Source organism: Citrus sinensis, chromosome 2 (assembly GCF_022201045.2).
Source record: "Citrus sinensis cultivar Valencia sweet orange chromosome 2, DVS_A1.0, whole genome shotgun sequence".
NCBI classification, from domain to species: Eukaryota; Viridiplantae; Streptophyta; class Magnoliopsida; order Sapindales; family Rutaceae; genus Citrus; species Citrus sinensis.
In genome coordinates, this window is record NC_068557.1 from 24,777,668 (window position 1) to 24,798,277 (window position 20,610).

Sequence of the window (20,610 nt, forward strand, 5' to 3'; positions counted from 1 at the left end):
ACTCCACTACGACTTGCATGGTCTTGGAAGAAAGTGCACTTTATAATTGCATGCCAAACTTTACCATCTTTGAGAATGTATATGACAATTTGATAGATGCCAAAGACATGGTCCACTCTGCCTTTGTAACGTTAATTCATTAATTATTTGATCCAAGCGTAGCCCCACTATGAACTATCTATTGATGTCCATTGATGGTCTCTGTTGGTAAGATTTTTGAAATTCTTACGAAACTGTAACTTTTGCTAGGTAGGGTGAAAAAATGTTAAAAAGTAAAAATTATATGGTTGGTTGAAGACTTGCAAAAAGTAAGAAAAATGTGTAGAAGAAATTATCCAACTCCCAACTCCCAGGTGAATAAATGTTCAGTATTTTGCGGGGTAGAAGTTGACGTGTATGAACTACTTTTTAACCCACTACAGCTTAAAGGCTACAGGTAGCAAATGAATGAAGCATAAAAGAAAGGGGCTTTAGTGACAGACTCGCAGTTTTGAAACTCACAAAGAATGGACACAGAAGTTGTAATTTTATATTGTCTTGAAAGACGAAAGAGACAATTGAAAATAGAATGTTGTTAGCTTACTTAATTACTTAAGGTATAATGGTATAAAACTCTTCCACAATCTTCTGATAAAAATCTAATAATTATAAAAATAACATAATTTTATTATTTAAATTTTCATAAAAATTTGTCGAAGAATTATGTAACTTACTTAATTATATAAAGTTGTTTGGGAGGGATACTGTTTGGGACAAATGCGTCGAAGGGACCAGGAATGACGAGCAGATATCTGATGGCGGAGTTCTGCGAACCGGTGTGTTCCGTTAAAGCCTGGCGCGTGGAAGAACAGGAGCAGGAACATCCTGCTCGTCCACGATGTTGTCGTCCGCGAGGCCAATTCCTATAAAAGGCATAAGGCCACTCCGGCTAGAGATCGAGAGGCGAGGAGACCCGGTCGACGGCAGTTGGCAAGACGTGCTCTCCGGCACGAGAATCTAGGCACAACAGCCACGCTTTCCCCAGAACCGCGACGTAACACGCAAGATCTCACAGAGCCATGACAGCCACACTTTCCCCAGAACCGTGGCGTAACACGCAAGGTCTCACAGAGCCATGGCAGCCACGCTTTCCCCTGAACCGTGGCGTAACACGCTAGATCCCATGTTTTGCCCATAACGCAGCAGTTGGAGTCCCATACCGTCTCGAAAAGAGCGGAAGACTGAGATTCAGAGGAAGCCTATAAAAAGGTAGCCAACGAAGGTAAAAGGGTTGGCATTCTTGAGAAAAGGGGAGAAAACCACAAGAAACGCCATAAGACCTGTGGCAAGCTTTTCCCGAACCTTCATATCTGACTTGAGCGTCGGAGGGTTTGCGCCGGGAAAACAACCGGCGTACTCTGACTTATCTGTGTACGCAGGGACCTCTGGAGAAGAAGCCTGGCGAGGAGACCTCCTGGTCGTGACGAAGTTGATCGAGCAGAGATCCTGATCGTAGAACGAGGAGAACCGGAATCTCGCATCAACATTTTGGCGCCGTCTGTGGGGATCCAGAGCAAAAAGCTTCTGTCGGTAGCAAGAAGAGGGGTGGAGTAAGCGAAAGGCAATGGAGATAGGAGGAAGTAGCGCACAAGGGGGTGACATAAGGCTTAACGATTCCGTGACGCTGAGGGAGGTAATCAGCGAAGCACGGGAAAAAGTCATGTTCGACCGGATGGAGCGAATGGAAAAGCAGATGGAAACCTTGACAACCATCCTGCATGAGCTGCGGAACGAGCGAAGGGTAACCCAAGAGGGAAGGGTGAGAGGCGGTGGAGCGGCACCAGGTACCGATAGTGCGGAGAGAAGTCAAACCGCTGGGAGATTTGGTGGTGAGAGAGGTAACGTACCTCTGCGGGGAGAATTTCATAGAGAAAGAGAGCAGTCCCCGGTAAGACAGACTTGTGACGGGGGCGACGGGGTGGTGGATGCGGAGGAAACAGAACTGAGGCAACACTTACATGATGTAGAGCGAGAGCGGGATCAAGCTGCAGCGCGCGACCCTGGTCGCGCAGGACAGCTGGAGGAGGAAGTGCGAAGGCTAGCGCAAATAATTGACGACATGCAAGGGAGGAACAGAGCCCCTGGTTGGAGGATAATGCTGGACGGGGAATCACCGCTCGCAGCAGAGAACATGAGGGCAGTTATTCCGAGAGATTTCCGCCTCCCCGACCTCAGATACTCGGGAAGAACTGACCCGCTGATGCACATAGAGCGCTTCAACGACATAACGGGGGTACAGGGATTATCTCCATCCCAAAGGTGCAGGGTGTTCCCACTATCCCTTGAGGGACGTGCACGAGAATGGTACAGGAAACTTCCTCGGGGCAGCATAAAAACCTTCGAGCAGATGTGCCAGGAATTCGCAGAGCAGTTTAGTGGGGCAATGTCACCGGAAGATGACATGATGGAGCTGAAGAGCATGAAACAGGGGGAGCAAGAAACCCTTCGGGAATTCATCAAGAGGTTTCATCGGGCTGTTCTCGACTTGGGAGCCTTCAACCACCCTCAGGCGTTAATGGGACTGAAAGAAGGGGTGAAGATAGGAAGGCTGTGGTACAATTTGAGAAGCCCAGCTATTCAAACGTATGCAGCCGCATACGAACAGGCTAAAAGAGACATCGAGATTGAGGAGGAGAAGGCTGCACGGATCAAGACAGACCAGTTGGAAGGGTTAGGGAGGAAAGAGAAGAAAGCATTACCAACTAATGGGCCGATCAGGAGGAGGGACCACCAGATCTCCGGTAGTGGAGCAGGAGGTAGGGTAATTGCTTACCAGCCTCATCAGAGGCCGCCACAGTATCAGCGCAGCAGGGCGCCACCTCCTCGTTCCCCAGCTAGGGAGCCTTGGAGAAGACATGATTCGGCATCCGGCGATCTTCATCAACATTCCCACGGTAGCAGGACGAGCAGACCAGAAGCACTCCCACCGCCCCCAACCCACAGTGGGGCAAACAGAGAAAGAGCCGTGCATCTGGTCGACCAGAACCAGGACTATGGGCGGTACACTCCCTTGAAGATGCCCCTGGATGAGGTGTACGAGGCCATAAAGGGTCGAGGGCTGCTGCACCTCCCTACACCAATAACAAAGCTACCCAACAGGAGGGATAGAGGACGTTATTGTAAGTTCCATGGCACCCATGGCCATACCACAGCAGAGTGTAGAGATCTCAAGACCCAGGTCGAAGATTTGGTGAGAAATCGGTACCTGGACGAGTTTATGGATGGGACTTTCCCGATGGTGGCCACAACGGATGAAGGGGAGCAGAGTGATGGAATCTTGAGACGCGAGCCGCCCGCAGCGAGGGTGATAGCTGGGGGCCCAACGTTGGCCGGAGATTCGAACAGATCGAGAAAAAATTATGCCAGATACGCCATGACCAGTAAAGAGATACTCTTCAACACCCCAGCAGCCAAACGAGCAAGGGTCAGGCAAGTGCCAATCATGTGGACGGATGAGGATGAGGAAGGGATTCTATACCCCCACGAGGACGCTTTAGTCATCAAGGCTACGATCGCTAGCAAGAAGTTTGACCGGATACTGGTTGATACGGGGAGCTCAGTTGATGTGCTATTTAAATCAACTTTGGAAGAGATGGGAATAGCCGACCGGAAGTTGGAATACACCAACACCTCCTTGAAGGGGTTCGGAGGAGGGAAGCTGGTCCCTCTGGGCGTGGTCGAACTGCCTATCACAATCGGGAGCCCCCCGACAGAAAGAACAATGATACTGGACTTCGTCGTAGTGGACGAGGAAGGTCCTTACCAGATGATCCTAGGTCGGCCATTTTTAAGGATGAGCAAAGCGGTGCTGTCCAACCATTATCTGGCTCTGAAGTACCGGGTGAATGGGGTAGTCGGAGTGGTACGAGGAGACCAGAGGATCGCAAGAGGCTGCTACTCCTCGGCAGCAAGGGAGGCGATGCAGATAACATCCCTCGATACCCGAGTGGAAAACAAGACTGGCAGACAAGAACCCGTAGAGGATCTGGAAACAGTAAGCATGGGACCAGAGAACCCGAGAAAGACGATCAGAATCGGGTCGAGACTTGAGGGAGAGCAAAAGCAGGAGTTGGTGAAATGCTTACAGGCTCATGCCGACGTGTTTGCCTGGACACATGAGGACATGCCAGGGATTGACCCAGAGGTAGCATGTCATAGGCTGACAATAAAGAAAGGTACTCGGGCAGTAAGGCAGAAGAGGAGGTGCTTCAACCAGGAGAGGTACGAGGCTGTAAATGATGAGGTGGAGAAGCTTCTGAGAGCAGGGTTCATTCGGGAAGTCAATTACCCAGAGTGGATATCAAATGTGGTGTTGGTAAAGAAGGCAAACGGCAAGTGGAGGATGTGTGTGGATTTCACAGACCTCAATAAGGCGTGCCCAAAAGACAGCTTCCCTTTACCAAAGATCGATCAGCTAGTAGATTCAACGGCTGGACATGGTCTGCTTAGCTTCATGGACGCATTCTCGGGATACAACCAGATCCCCATGTACGAGCCGGATGAGGAGAGCACGGCTTTCATCACTAACCAAGGTCTGTTCTGTTACAGGGTGATGCCATTCGGTCTCAAGAATGCTGGGGCCACCTATCAAAGGCTGGTGAATAAAGTCTTTAAGCCCTTGATCGGGAAAACCATGGAGGTGTACGTGGACGACATGATCACCAAGTTCAAAATCCCGAAGGAACATGTCAGACATCTCGAGGAGACGTTCGAGCTTTTGAGGAAGTATAAGATGAAGCTCAACCCGGAGAAGTGTGCTTTTGGGGTCGAGTCAGGGAAATTCCTGGGATTCATGGTGAGCCATAGGGGGATTGAAGCAAATCCCGAGAAGATCCAGGCGATTGTGCAAATGACGTCTCCTCGAAACCTGAAGGAGATGCAGAGCCTCACGGGGAGGTTGGCGGCGTTGAGCAGATTCATATCCAAGGCTACAGATAAGTGTCAGCCATTCTTTCAAGTGATAAGGAGGGGAAAGAAAACGGAATGGACCCCAGAATGCGAGGAAGCCTTCCGGAACTTGAAGCATTACTTGCAGCAAGCTCCGCTACTGTCCACACCGAGCGATGGGGACAAGTTGAATCTGTATTTGGCGGTATCTGATCGGGCCGCCAGTTCCGTTCTAGTGAGAGAGGAAGAAGGAATTCAGTATCCGATATACTACACCAGCAAGGCCCTGCTCGACGCTGAGACCAGATACCCAACGATGGAGAAATGGGCACTGGCCCTTGTGGTTGCTGCTCGGAAGTTGAGGCCGTACTTTCAAGCATTCCCGGTCTCGGTAATAACCAACCAGCCATTGCGTCAAATTCTGCACAAGCCAGATGCCTCTGGTCGGCTCGTCAAATGGACTGTAGAGCTGAGCGAATTCGACATAGACTATAAACCCCGCGCGGCGATAAAGGCCCAGGCAATGGCCGATTTCGTAGCTGAGTTCGCGGAGCCCGAAGTATGCTTGGATCAGCAAGATGCAGATATAGGCAACGACGAAACTCAAGTATGGCAGATATCTGTGGATGGGTCATCAGGAGAGCGGGGTTCAGGAGCAGGGATTGTCCTGGAAGGCCCAGAGGGGGAGGAGATCTCTTATGCTGTAAAGTTGGAATTTGCAGCCACAAATAACCAGGCAGAATATGAAGCCTTGATAGCAGGGCTGGAATTGGCTAGGGCCGTGAAAGCGGACAGAGTTAAGATCAGAACCGATTCCCAGCTGGTTGCGAATCATGTCAGTGAAAGATTCCAACCAAGAGAGGAGAAGATGGAACAGTACCTAAGGATAGTCAGGCAGATGATGGGGAAGTTCGAAGCAGTGGAGGTGATACAAATCCCCAGGGAGCAGAATAGTCGAGCAGACATTTTGGCTAGGATGGCAGCCGTAGCCGACCCAAAAATGCCAAAGTCGGTCCCCCTAGAAGTGAAGTCTCGCCCGAGTATCGAGCAAAATTTGGGGGTGTTGCGGATAGAACAAAAAAGCTCGTGGAGGGACCCGATAGTTTCATACCTTAGAGACGGGGTCTTACCACCAGATAAGCTACGGGCTCGGAAGATTAGAGCTCAGGCCTCGAGATACACGATGATCGATGGGGTATTGTATCGGCGAGGATATACATTACCGTTCCTTCGGTGTTTGGACGATGACGACGCGGATTACGTGCTGAGGGAAGTACATGAAGGAATTTGCGGAAATCATTCTGGCGGGAGGTCCCTGGCCCACAAGGTTCTAAGGCAGGGATATTTCTGGTCGACGATGCACCAGGATGCGCAAAGGAAGACCAGGAGCTGTGCAAGCTGCCAGAGTTTTGCAAATTTCTCTAACCAACCACCAGAGAAGCTCACCTCCATGGCCTCCCCTTGGCCATTCGCTCAATGGGGAATTGATCTGATCGGCCCATTGCCAAAGGGACGAGGAGCAGCAACACATGCAATAGTCGCTATAGATTACTTCACGAAGTGGATAGAGGTAGAAGCCCTTAGCAGGATCACAGAGAAGAAAACAACAGACTTCGTGTGGAGAAACCTGGTCTGTCGATACGGGATCCCATATGCCTTGGTAACGGATAATGGCAGGCAGTTCGATAATCACAGCTTCAGGGATTTCTGCCAGAACCTCGGGATAGAGCTGAAGTATTGCTCGCCTGCTCACCCTCAATCGAATGGACAAGTAGAAGCAGCCAACAAGACAGTCAAGAGGCTTCTGAAAACCAGGCTCGGAGCAAAAAAGGGTGCGTGGGTTGACGAGCTGTCAGGTGTGCTATGGGCATACAGAACAACCCACAAAACCGCAACGGGGGAGACACCGTTCGCTTTGGCTTTCGGACATGAAGCGGTCGTGCCGGCTGAGGTAGGAACGACCACACACCGGACAGATCATTTCAATGAACAGGAGAACGACGAGCAGATATGTTTGAATCTTGATCTGCTAATGGAGAGGAGGGAACAAGCAGCCGAGCGATCAGTCACTTACCAACAGAGGGTTGCTCGGTATTATAACCAGAAGGTGAACATACGGCAATTCAGGGTCGGAGACTGGGTACTGAGAAGAGTGAATCAGAGCACCAAAGATTCGACTCAAGGAGTGCTGGGACCGAATTGGGAAGGGCCGTATAGAGTCAAGCAGATAGCGGGGCCCGGAGCTTACAAGCTGGTTCGCGCGGACGGCCACGAAGTGAAACGCCCATGGAACGCAGCACACCTCCGAAAATACTTCCAGTAAGACTTGCTCACATTTTAAAGCAATTTCTGCTCATGCTGTTTATCTTTTATTTTTATGTTTTATGTCCGAACAATTTCATGTAAGTCAAATCCTGCCATTAATGTAACGTCGACGAATTTCATTCGCTTGAAACCGAAAAAAAATCCTAAGGCATGCAAAGGCTCGCCAAGTCTCAGAGCCTGTCTTATGGCGAGACAGAAGCCAAGCATGCCAGGATCTGCTCGGCCACGAAAAGGCAGCAGAATCCAAATCGTTTGAAGAAGATTCCCAAGGCATGCAAAGGCTCGTCAAGTCTCAGAGCCTGTCTTATGGCGAGACAGAAGCCAAGCATGCCAGGATCTGCTCGGCCACGAGAAGGCAGCAGAATCCAAATCGTTTGAAGAAAATCCTAAGGCATGCAAAGGCTCGCCAAGTCTCAGAGCCTGTCTTATGGCGAGACAGAAGCCAAGCATGCCAGGATCTGCTCGGCCACGAGAAGGCAGCAGAATCCAAGTCGTTTGAAGAAAATCCTAAGGCATGCAAAGGCTCGTCAAGTCTCAGAGCCTGTCTTATGGCGAGACAGAAGCCAAGCATGCCAGGATCTGCTCGGCCACGAGAAGGCAGCAGAATCCAAATCGTTTGAAGAAAATCCTAAGGCATGCAAAGGCTCGCCAAGTCTCAGAGTCTGTCTTATGGCGAGACAAGAGCCTGTCTTATGGCGAGACAGAAGCCAAGCATGCCAGGATCTGCTCGGCCACGAGAAGGCAGCAGAATCCGAATCGTTTGAAGAAAATCCTAAGGCATGCAAAGGCTCGCCAAGTCTCGGAGCCTGTCTTATGGCGAGACAGAAGCCAAGCATGCCAGGATCTGCTCGGCCACGAGAAGGCAGCAGAATCCAAATCGTTTGAAGAAAATCCTAAGGCATGCAAAGGCTCGTCAAGTCTCAGAGCCTGTCTTATGGCGAGACAGAAGCCAAGCATGCCAGGATCTGCTCGGCCACGAGAAGGCAGCAGAATCCAAATCGTTTGAAGAAAATCCTAAGGCATGCAAAGACTCGCCAAGTCTCAGAGCCTGTCTTATGGCGAGACAGAAGCCAAGCATGCCAGGATCTGCTCGGCCACGAGAAGGCAGCAGAATCCGAATCGTTTGAAGAAAATCCTAAGGCATGCAAAGGCTCGCCAAGTCTCAGAGCCTGTCTTATGGCGAGACAGAAGCCAAGCATGCCAGGATCTGCTCGGCCACGAGAAGGCAGCAGAATCCAAATCGTTTGAAGAAGATTCCCAAGGCATGCAAAGGCTCGACAAAGTCTCAAAGCCTGTCTTAGGGCCAGACAAAAGCCCAGCATGCCAGGATCTGCTCGTTCGCGAGAAGGCGAGCAGACTCCAAGGCATTCGGAAAGTTTTCTACGGCACGCAAAGGCCTCACCAAGTCTCAAAGCCTGTCTTACGGCGAGACAGAAGCGATCAGCGTTTCAGACGAAAATTAATTCATAAGCACGACACGAGATAGTAATCAACAACATTTTTATTAATGGCTAACAGAGGGGATAAATTTCATAAACGTTGTTCATTACAATACAAGAAGAAATATATCAAAAAGATGGTGGATCAGTGAGCCGAGCAGCATCGGTCGGCTGGACCTCCTCGGGTGCAGGGGGGGTATCACCAGTTGCGTCCGGGGGGGTGCTCGCCTCGCCAACATCAGCAGGGACTGCACGAGGAGGAGAGTTACCCTCCTCAATCACGATCGGCTCTAACCCCTCGGCATCTTCCTTGGCCGCCTCCTCGTCCATATGCTGAGCCACACCAGCTGCAAGGTCATCCATCTTCAGATCAGGGTGTCGCTTCCCGAGGACAGCCATGATGCAACGGTAGGAATGCCGAAGTCCCTGGTCGTACTGGTTGTCGACTTCTCTCTCTAAGTTCTCGACTTCCCTCTCCAAGTTCTCGACCTGGGCTCGGTGGGAGTCGCGGAGAGATTCGAGCTGAGCCGCGTACATAGCCATCTGCCTTTGCAGATCCTCCTTGACCTTGGTAAGCTCCTCCTCGAGGGTAATGGCTTTTGCTTGAGCAAGTGATTCTTGCTCTATCAGCTTCAGGTTCTCGAGGTTCAGCTCCCCTGCTTTCTTCTCGGCAACGTCAGCTCTGGTCGTCGCCGATTGAATATCTTCCTTCATCTTCCGGTCGTAGCGGCCCACCTTAGCCTTGTAATAGGTGGTCATGCAGCTGAGGTGGAAGGCGCTATGCTGCATGGCCCCCACCAGCTCACCCAAGGTGCGGCCGTCAAAATCCTCCAGCTCCTTCTTGCTCACGAGTTTGGTTAACTCATTGAGGTAAGGGACCAGATGTTCTGCTCGGCTGTCGGGTAAGCGAGATCGAGGCCCGACAGGAAGAGAAGAGGTAGCAGGACCTGTGGCTGCTCCACTGGCTTCCCCAACTTTTTCAGGGGCTGGAGGTAAAATCTTCAAGGGTGGGGCCTGCTGCACGACGTTGGCCCGCTTTGCAGTAGGGGCATCCTTACTCTGGTCCCCCTTCGTGGTTGGAGGTCGAGAACGTTTTCGGGTCAGGGCCCCAATCACAGCGTCCTCCATCCTATGGCCAGGAAGTATCAAGCGAGACTCGAGCAAGTTGTATGTGCTTAACAGTTCTCGGCTCGAGCAAGAATTGGCCCATACCGCCTCGACCCGTTTGAGCTGGTCAGGTTTGAGCGGGAAGTGGACACCCCAAGAAACTACAACACAAACAGACACTTGGTTAGAGACAAGCCAATAAAATAAGGACAATTATGGATACAAGACATCTGAAGCGAGCAGGCAACCTGGGACCGTGAAACGGGGCGGGACCCGGTAATCCTTCCCATCCATTTGTGCGACCTGACCCCAAGGACCCCCAGCAAAAAAGAATTTTCTCTTCCAATTCCCACCACCACCAGTAGGGAGGTCGGTTATGGGTTTCCTGGTCTTGGTGCTAGATTGGAAGTAGTACCAACCGGCATCTTTGGGGCTGCTCTTTAGCTGGTACAGGTGCTTCACCTCATCAATTGTGGGCTCGCTTTGACAACATCTGTCCCACAATATGAACAGACCAGAGAGCACTCTCCAACCATTTGGGTTCAGCTGACCAGGAGATAGATTTAGCCCGCTAAGTACCCGGGCAAAGTAAGGTTGCAAGGGACATCTCAGCCCGTACTTAAAGCTATCCAGGTACAGGGTAACATATCCCCTAGGAGGCCGGCTAGGAGCATCCTTCTTTCCTGGGACCTTGAGAAGTATTTCACCAGGAATGCTATACCTCAGCCGGAGGTCCTCGAGCTCATCAAACATGGTCGTGCACGTCATGTAATCAATAGCGTAGTCCCGCGATAGGGCTCTACCTCCTATTCTACTCCTCCCTTCTGGTCGCGGCGCTCCTGATGGGGACGCCTCACCAGAATCATCCCCTTGACCCTCACTCAAGGTGTTCTCCGATCCAGAAGATCCTTCTTCATCGCTACTGTCGCTCGAGGAGGTTGTTTGGGGAGACATCCTCCTAGCGCTAGTACCAACACTAGACCTAATGGGCTCTAAGGGGATCCCGGGATCAAAAGCGGGATCAGCGAGCAGACTAGGTGGGAAGTCCAACTCGTCGTCGTCAACCTCAATGACCTTCTCTTTGCCCTTCGACATTCCCTAAACTCTACCACAACGCCACCAACTACTACCCAAACGAAAGAAAAAAGAAGTTATCTATAAACTATCCGAGACCGAGGAGAGAGAAGTAATACCTGAAGTACTGCTCCAATCGGAGAAAGGCAAGGATGGGGGCTTCGTGCCGGAACTTCTTTGCCGGAGAAACAGAGACGTAGACGGAGACAGAGTGAATGGTGAATATGCCGTTCGAGAGGATTTGGCTTTCCAAATGAGGACGGACTCTTGGGTTGCCAGCATATAACTGCGCCGAATCCCGAGGATCTCGTAACCGTCGGTTTGAAATTCAAATGGAGGGGGGGATTTCTGCCACGTCACCTCGTCCGCAATTAAATGCGACATGACTCATGGCAGCCTTTTCCAAACCCACGCGAGCGAGTACTATCGAGTTTCTACTGCTGGTCTACTACATTACCCAACACCAGAAACTGGGGGACCGGTGTTTGGGAGGGATACTGTTTGGGACAAATGCGTCGAAGGGACCAGGAATGACGAGCAGATATCTGATGGCGGAGTTCTGCGAACCGGTGTGTTCTGTTAAAGCCTGGCGCGTGGAAGAACAGGAGCAGGAACATCCTGCTCGTCCACGATGTTGTCGTCCGCGAGGCCAATTCCTATAAAAGGCATAAGGCCACTCCGGCTAGAGATCGAGAGGCGAGGAGACCCGGTCGACGGCAGTTGGCAAGACGTGCTCTCCGGCACGAGAATCTAGGCACAACAGCCACGCTTTCCCCAGAACCGCGACGTAACACGCAAGATCTCACAGAGTCATGATAGCCACACTTTCCCCAGAACCGTGGCGTAACACGCAAGGTCTCACAGAGCCATGGCAGCCACGCTTTCCCCTGAACCGTGGCGTAACACGCTAGATCCCATGTTTTGCCCATAACGCAGCAGTTGGAGTCCCATACCGTCTCGAAAAGAGCGGAAGACTGAGATTCAGAGGAAGCCTATAAAAAGGTAGCCAACGAAGGTAAAAGGGTTGGCATTCTTGAGAAAAGGGGAGAAAACCACAAGAAACGCCATAAGACCTGTGGCAAGCTTTTCCCGAACCTTCATATCTGACTTGAGCGTCGGAGGGTTTGCGCCGGGAAAACAACCGGCGTACTCTGACTTATCTGTGTACGCAGGGACCTCTGGAGAAGAAGCCTGGCGAGGAGACCTCCTGGTCGTGACGAAGTTGATCGAGCAGAGATCCTGATCGTAGAACGAGGAGAACTGGAATCTCGCATCAACAAAAGTAATTAAACCCTTGAAAATAAACAAGAGTCAACAGAGACTTTGTTCTTCGTTTCAGGTTCACCATAAGAAATTGAGAATAAGAATACCATCAACCAGACAACCAGTTAAGAGAGAGGGGGGTGTGGGTCTGGGGCTAGGGCTGTGCATCAGAGCTTGTAGGCATATAAGTCGTAAGGAAAATGCGATTCTTACAACAGTTAGTACCACAGTTAGCACAAAACGGTGCGCTTTGTGCTAACTATAAAAAAGGTTACTGTGGCTTGCACGCGCGCACACAGCTCCCACACTCTCCCTGATTCTTGGCCTCTCTTCCCCACAGCAAACGAGAAAAACTCACACGACAGTCACACCAAAACGCAGCCGTTTCTCACGCATCCTCACTCTGCTCTTTGCTCTCTCTGTCAACTTTCTCCCTCTCTCTCGCCTTGGGTGTGTTCACACCTGCTCGTTGGATCTGTCTCTCTGTCTCTACCCATCGATTGCATCCATCACGGCTTCATCTCGTCGATTGCAGTTGTAGCCTGACCAAAAGGAAAATGAATATTTGGGCCAATCCCACATGGAAAATGAATATTTGGGCCAGTCCCACATGAGCTGAAGACGAAATCTTAGTTTGGTGTCCTTGCTTTTGCAGAGCATTCTGCCTGATTTTCATGATGGATTTTGATCTCTAAGCTTTTGGTTCTTATTATTGTGTTGATTGATACACACAAAATTTCACAAAATTTACAACTAAATCATTTGGTTTCTTGAGGCAAATAAAAGCCATCATCTTCACTCTTGAAAACAAAGCTTTTCCTTATATTTTCTTTGTTACAGTATGATTCTTGACGTATTGCTCTGTGCAATTATCTTATCAACCACCATTGCAATTAGTAATAGCTTTAGGTTATTGATGGAATGTTTACGAACCCTTAATCTTCTTTGAGCAAAGTAATGCCTGAGCTACAACAAAGTACTGATGAAAGTATGACCATTAATATTTTTATATAAAAAAGTGTTCATCTCAGCCAAAATCACAATAACAAAATAACTCCAGGAGACGAGTATGGCATTACAGAAGAAAGATCGGAAGAACAAATCTGTAATTCTTTGTTCCTGAAAGTCTTTAATATTATTTTATTAGGTTTTTCCCAAGTAGAGATTACATCACTAAAGAACTCCACTGAACAATTTCCAAGTTTGGCATTTCTGCTTATAAAACTTATGAAAAAAAAAATCACGCAGATTGGCTCTTGTCTGGTAGGATTTGGGGGGTAGAGAGAGAGTCAAGCCACAAGTCAATTTCTAAGAGAGACTAGAGAGTAAGGTGTCGTAAAGGAGTGAGACGCATTCGAGGAGGAAGAGAGAGAGCCAACACGACGACTCTACAAAGGCAGCTATGGAGAGACCCACGGCGGCTGTGGATTTTGGGGAAGAGAGAGTGAAGTCGCAAGTCAATAAAGAAAGAGAGAGAGAGAGACCCGACGGTGAGAATGGAGAGTGGTGAGGGAGAATCAGCTGGTGGTGAGATTTGTGGTGCTGTGAGTGAGGTGAGATTTGGAATGTGGGCTTACAGAGCGTGTGTTGTGGGAGATGCGTGTGTGTTGTGTGGGATGCTCACCACCGTGAGAATTTATAATGAGCACAAAACGCACCGTTTTGTGCTAACTGTGGTGCTATCTATTGTAAGAATATCGGTACTGAAGTCGTAAATGATTCTAAGTACACCACAACTAGTTGGTGGCAAATTGTCAGAGATCTTTTTAACAAGGCTAGGGTCATTTGGAGCGTTATATTAATTCTCCATCGGCTCAGATCCAAGGCAATTTTTGAGATATCTCGCGGGTTTACGATGAATGATTGTGGGCCGAGCCTAAATTTGGAGATGATTCAACAGGGAGCATTAAAATGAGTTGGGCAAGTTGGAGACTTTAGCGCAAAGCTGATAGCGTAAGATCTTTTCATACGTGCTTAACTATTTTAATTCAGGGGGCAAAAAAAGGCGAAAAGAGAGAGAGAGTGTGTGTAATTTGGGTGTTTTCTGAAAAGTGGATGTTTAAATCGAAGGCTAAAAAGCGTCATTAGAGACCTTGTAAATGCTCTGAAAGCTGGTGTTGCTCATTAGAATCAACCAATTACTCAAGGTCTTTGATGCTCTTATCTCGCTTTTCAAAAGATGGTACAACTTATCAAGTTGATGAACAATGTCTTTTGTGCTGTAGTGAAGCCACATTATCAAAAGATTCCTAGCTTCACCGAAAAACAATTAATTTTTTGTAATTATTAAGATATGAAATTACACAAGTTTAGCCTTTCTTAATTGTGATCGAACGGATTACAACTTTTTCTTCTTTTTTTTTACCTAAGTACATTAATATCAACATGCAGATAGTAATTTAAATAAAATGTAAATGAATATATATATATATATATATATATATATATCTTAACAAACATGTTGTCTATAGATGCTAAAATACATGGCATGCCAAGAAATCATTCAATGATTAATTTTACGTAACTTGTTATTAGAAAGGAATTTTAACTCCTACGACTTGATAGTTACCAATATAGGAAGAACAAGATTGTTAAAAATGGCATTATCTTCGGTGTATGTACGATTATCATTGTGGTCTATATATTTACAACACAAATGGAACATTTTACGTGAATTTGATAGTTTCTTTCGACAATCTATGAATGCACTCCTGATTATCTATCAAGCTAACAAGCTTATGCTATTACCTTTCCTTAATGTTGGATTAGCATGCCCTTAACTAATGCACATTAATTGACAAGACTTTAAGACAAAAGCATTGACAAATGAAACCACTTCTTGGTTAACTTGAGCTTCACTTTGAGGAGAATATATTTGTCTTCCTCTTCCAACGGGAATAATGAGAGCATCTTTGGCCTTTGTTCCTTTGCCCCTTTTTATTAGAATTTCCTAAAAGCCGACCAATTAGTGAAAACTTAACGAGTCTTTGGCTCTTTGCTGGAATCTCTCTAAAAAATTTTAAGCTTTAATTCTTTATTTTCTCCATAATTCCCTTGTACATATTCTGATTTTTCTTTCCATAGAAGATTAAATGCGTTCCAAAGTTTCCCTTTAATCTCCACTTTTTTTTTATAATTTTGTTATACACAAGATTGCTACTGATATTTCATTAAATAAATTAATTTTTACAATTAGATTAACATTGTCCACGTTCTTTACACCCCCTCTCGAATATTTAAGGGAGCACATTTCACATTTCGTAAGGGAGAGATTGTCTGTACTCAATTATAAATAATTAAGGAAAAATCAAAACTAACCCCTAAAAGTTTTTTATGGATGATTGAATCTTTACTTTTATCATTGTAATTGCAAGTGCTCTCTCACCGGACCAAATATCCTCTAATCTCCACTTTGTTCACCGCAAACACATATCTTGTAAGCACTTTATGAGAGCCTTAGTAAAAGCACTTTTCCCAGCTGGACTATGTTTAAATTTTTGAGTCAAAGGGAATCTATGGACTTAGAACCATACTTCTTCTATTTTACTCTTCTTCCGAGCTTATAATGGAAGCGAACGGTGGGGGTGATGTAATAAAAAATAGTTAAGCTTAGGAGATACGAGGATTTATAGTATTTTCTTGAAGAATGACCTATCACATACTATATTATTTAAAAAAAATTAATTAAATTTAAGTTGAGTAGTATTATTGAGATATTTGAAGGTGCATCTATAGAAAATTGGTATCTCAAAAGGTCAGCTACCAAAGCAACAGTGGTCTTCATTGATTTTTATATATGTATATTTATTTAATCCAACTCTCTTTCAGGAGACGACACGAGAGACGACGACCATTAAATTAGCTTCAAGGGTTTCATAATTCCAAGCATTTCCATCATCGTTGTGTTAATTAACAAAACCTTTTCTACATATATATCTTGTGGACACATGTCCATATAGCTAGACAGAGATTAATTGAAGACAGAAACATAACCACGTGTCAGAAGTGCATGCCTACTGCCTAGCCCCGGGGCCTTCCTATAGTAACAATCAAATGATCTCTTAAGATTAACAAGGTGTTGCGGCATTATCAAACAGAAACATTGCCTGATCGTCGTCCCTTTAATGATAACTCTAAGGAAAATTTTAATAAAGGCTCGCTATCTGGAAATCAACGTGAGGTTTGTTTCTGCAAAGAGATGAGGTTCCGAGCTTGATTGTTCTGAAACTTTGATTGTTTTGAAATAATAATTAATTACAAGTTCCGATAACAACACTATTCATTTCTGCTATTGTGGCTGCTTCTTTTGCCACTAGTATTGGTTTAGCAAATCATACATTAAAGTTGCTAATATTTCAATTTTCTTTTTCTTTTCTTTTTTAGTACCAGGAAGTTTATCGATCATTATGTTCATAATCCCATTATTCTAAGTTGGGTTTCAAAGCCATGCTTATTAGATTTTAAGTTTGTGTTGGATGTTTTAAGTTTTGCTGTTGTGAAGAGTTCTAGGATTTCAAAAATTTGTGTTGACTTTTCAAGTTTTCTGCCTTTTTTTTTTTTTTTTTGAATTCAAGTTTTCTGCTGTTGTGTATAATCTTTAAAAATATGTTGAATAGACACATACGTACAATTAGTAGTACTGGGTTTATATGACTTCAGGCATATAGTTTTTTAAACTATGCTCCATACATTTTGGAGCAGCTGCTAGTTTATAATTTATAAGGATGGAATTTTTTGAACTTAAATTTTTTACTTAAAACTATGACCTAACTTTTCATTTATTAGATTTATTCAATTCAATTTAATAATAAGTGAGTGGTAATTTAATTATTAAAAAAACAAAAATATGTGGGATATTAAAATTCCAGGCAGGTGGCCACTGGCCCACTGGCCACCAATATATGTTTAATGCGGATTTATCAAATTTGACATTCATCTTTTTATTCAACTATCGACATCATGGGGAAATCATATATGCGCCAAACTTCATCATCTGCAAAGAGGGTGAGAGATGTATGATCCGCTAAAGGTAGAATAATTAAAATATGATTGTAATATAAAAAGAGAAAATGTAAAGAATCAATTACCAATCTTGTTTATTTTTACTTATTGGCTTTATTAATAAGGAATATAAAATTTTATGATAAGTTTCTTAGTTCTTACCAATGTGTTCTCCTTATGGCAGGTACTGGTGCCCACATATAACCTCATCCTCATGACTCGATAATAAAATACAAATAAAAGATCACACCTAACCAGATTGACATGAACTCACATTATTTGCTTCTAAATATTGGTAGCCTATATATGAATAAATTCTTTATTTACAAATAAAGTTCCTGATAAATTTTCTATATTATACTAGATTCTAAGTTATGGTTTCATTTCAAATCAGTGCACTACATATATATTTCCTGAAAACAAAAAAGAAAAATATATATCCCTTATCTGCTACTAGCATATATTACATGGCGTGCTGCAGTTAACCTTGGATCAAAATATAATAATTAGAAGACTCAAATAAACCGATCACAAGTAGATGAAGCTTATCTCCACGTTCAAAGCTGATCTAATTGGTTTTTGTTTTGTTTTTGTTTTTTTGGAGTGAAAATTACATGAAAATTATCTTCAAAGTTCAAAATTGGTGCTTTTTGACTTTTAGAGTTACCCTAGCAGCTAGCAGTTGTGTATTTTAGGACACGTGTTGAATAATAAAGTTGGAGTCAATTAATCACTGCCACCAAGTAAAACCGTTGTATGTATAAATTTGGTTTGCAGAGGCAGAAAAATCTAAATTGTGAATCAGTGCTATTGCGGACAGCTGGTGAAGCAATTGCAGTTGAGTGGCTGTCACTTTCTTATATTTTTGGTTTCGGCAAGGCAAATGTACGCAACAAGGATTAAAAGATAATGATTGTCTATTCATACGACACCGCATAATTAGCAATTAATTTTATTGGCTTGGTTAATTGCTCTGTTGGGTCACATTACAAACCATATTTGCTTTTTATTTTTATTTTGATTCAACATTGCAAGATAAAAAGAAATTTACATTTGGCTATTTACAAAATGGTTTTAGAAATTAGAAGTGTCATAAACTCTAAGGTCTCTTTTTTTTTTTATCAAATATACTCTAAGGTCTTAATCGATCTTAAAGTTTAAAGACTATTTTTTAAATTAAGGGCACGAGAAAGTGCATGCTTTTGAAAGAAGCTTCTGTTTGCTAAGAGCCCATCTCCTACCAACAATTATTCTTTCACTTTTATGAGACATAGACTACACCAATGCTTTTTCTATAATTACTATTTTATTTTATTTTACTTTTATTGTCTCCTTAATAGTGATTATTAAAATAATCTCAGCATGAAGTGACAAAAAACATATCTTGGTTAGCTTAATCTTTTTATCTTCGTGCCTTTGATTATCACTGTACTTTATCGGCCTTGCAGAAATCAAGGTCCAATAATTTATTATTATAAGTTAATACTTAATACCCCTTCTTTTTGTATCTTTCCAAATTATCCCTAAATTGCAGGGATACCTTGTAAGATACGGTGACATCATTTGGTTACCAAATCAGAAAAACTTGACTCTACATAGGTGTTCCATGAATTCTTTATGCAAGTAAAATGACTTCGTAATTATCTTTGTACTCAGATACGTTGGTTTTTATCAATTCATAGTTAAATACTGAAATAATAAAACTATCTTTGAAATTCAACACTTTACAAAACAATATTGAAAGGAAATCGGATTTTATTCTAGTTCAAGATCCTCTATATAATTCGATTAAAAACTCCAATTAACTTGTATGAGTCTAAACTGGGGTTGCGTTTGCCTTCAAAATGAAATTTAAATCAACAAAAGATCAAACATATCTAAATGTATCGTCTAAAAAAATACTTGGTTGAAAAAAATCTTGTGTGGGAGCCATTAATTGATTTTTCTTTGTGTACATATGTTATAAAAAGTAGAAAAATGAGTTCTTTTGGAAATAAAGAAAAAAAAAATACCATGGGTAACGTGTACAAGAAACAGTAAGTATAATAATTGCAGGGATGACTAATTAAAGACCACTGTATTAATTTCACAAGAAGATAACCTACATAAATAATTGATCGAAAAGCATGTATATCTCAAATTATGGAGTATAACTAACCGAACAATCTTACCCTACATGAAACCATAAAAGCCAAAAGGGTCGTAATTAATTATTAATAACAACACAATATTTATGACTAGAGAAATCTAAAGTATGCATATACAATTTACATAATGGAACATGCATTTGGATTTTCATCGCTGAAGAGGGAAACGAGCTTCTCGTCGGCTGCATTAGGACTGGGAAGTGCTTGAGCCACGTTCCTAACATAACCAGATGGTGCTTTCTTGTCGTAAGCCTGAGCCACATATGGATACGCCACCAAATTGTATGGCACATAAGGCCAAAACTCAGCTCTCTTGCCTGTACTTCTCACTTTCTTTAAGACCTTGTTTGGGTCAACATGGCCTGTCACTGTTACCCGGCTTTGCTTCCTGTTCACTTCCACTGATTTTGCACCTGCTCATATTGTATGATTTTGAGTTAATTAAAGCATCTAAGAAATTTAAGCTTTTGAGTTAACGCCCTGTTTGGTTTGCTTTTGTGGGATGTGGTCTAGCCGGGGCTGAGGGAGTAGTAATGAATGCCTTCATAGAAACTTGGCTATTGGTCCAGTGTGATAAATGAGAAACTAACGTAACACCCAGGACAGCCAAATATTTGGATGAAAATAGTAAAAAGAGTATCTGAAAAAATAGCTTTTTGCGTGTAATATGTACCATAATTCTACTTGAAAGCTTAGACAAATTAATTGCTTAAAAGATTTGTTGAGATTTGCAAAAGAATATTGGAGTGGAGTTAAACCAAGGCCTCCATCATGTTCAATATCGAGATTCATGCACAAGAAAAGAAAATCAAATCGGAACAAAAGCATTTGGCTTTTGTTTGCCTTGTACCTTACATGAAACACAAAAGAGCTTTGTAAAGGAAAGAAACAAGATCAGAGGGAGAGAGTGAGTATGGCGTAATTTATAGTCAGCTTAAGTTACTTGTATGTATGTATATATACGCACCTTTCATGGAGGAAACGGCATGTCTAACTCTTCTTTCACAGCCATCACAGTCCATTTTCACCTTGATTTCAACTGTCTATAAAAAAGAATTAATAAAGTCACCAACGCTCAGTTTTTATAACATGAAAATTAAAGAACAAAGAGAGAGAGAGAGAGTTTTAAAGAGTTTTAGTGCATGACTACATGCCTGCCACGGCTTTCGTCTCTTCCTTCTTGGTGTTATTTCAAACAAATCAAAAAGATGATCAAGTACTCCCATTTCACTTCTCTTTAATTTGCTAAAGGCAAAACCGAAGGAATGAGTTTAAAATTAGAGAGAGAGAGAGAGAGAGAGAGGGTTTTTGGAGGTGCAAATGTTTGT

At 44.3% G+C, this 20,610-nt stretch overlaps 2 protein-coding genes across 3 annotated transcripts; both read right to left on the minus strand.

Annotated features, from left to right (window-relative positions):
- Nucleotides 1-8,819: 8,819 nt before the first annotated feature.
- LOC127900338 (uncharacterized) lies at nt 8,820-10,892 on the minus strand. Its single transcript, XM_052434980.1, has 2 exons — nt 10,217-10,892; nt 8,820-9,958 (listed from the first exon to the last, which is right to left on the minus strand). Exons 1-2 carry the CDS (start codon nt 10,890-10,892, stop codon nt 8,820-8,822), a joined length of 1,815 nt encoding a protein of 604 aa, XP_052290940.1.
- An 8,292-nt stretch (nt 10,893-19,184) lies between these two features.
- LOC102630198 (heavy metal-associated isoprenylated plant protein 20) lies at nt 19,185-20,610 on the minus strand. 2 transcript variants are annotated; one of them, XM_052435222.1, is made up of 3 exons: nt 20,433-20,610; nt 20,250-20,321; nt 19,185-19,695 (listed from the first exon to the last, which is right to left on the minus strand). In XM_052435222.1, the coding sequence occupies exons 1-3, from the start codon at nt 20,506-20,508 to the stop codon at nt 19,403-19,405; spliced, it is 441 nt and encodes a 146-aa protein (XP_052291182.1). In that variant the 5' UTR covers nt 20,509-20,610; the 3' UTR covers nt 19,185-19,402. The 2 variants fall into 2 exon arrangements, with proteins under 2 accessions (XP_052291182.1, XP_006468830.1); XM_006468767.4 differs by having other exon boundaries at nt 20,250-20,325; nt 20,437-20,608.

Bases quoted from the DNA above. Each gene is read 5' to 3' on its own strand.
- LOC127900338 (XM_052434980.1), bottom strand. From the start codon at position 10,892: ATGTCGAAGGGCAAAGAGAAGGTCATTGAGGTTGACGACGACGAGTTG. The intron at 9,959-10,216 runs GTTGGTACTACT...TTTGTGTTGTAG, and splicing joins GAGCAGCCCCAAAGATGCCG to TTTCTTGGGGTGTCCACTTC.
- LOC102630198 (XM_052435222.1), bottom strand. From the start codon at position 20,508: ATGGGAGTACTTGATCATCTTTTTGATTTGTTTGAAATAACACCAAGA. The intron at 20,322-20,432 runs GTAGTCATGCAC...TTTTATAGACAG, and splicing joins ACGAAAGCCGTGGCAGGCAT to TTGAAATCAAGGTGAAAATG. The intron at 19,696-20,249 runs GTGCGTATATAT...CAATATGAGCAG, and splicing joins TGCCGTTTCCTCCATGAAAG to GTGCAAAATCAGTGGAAGTG.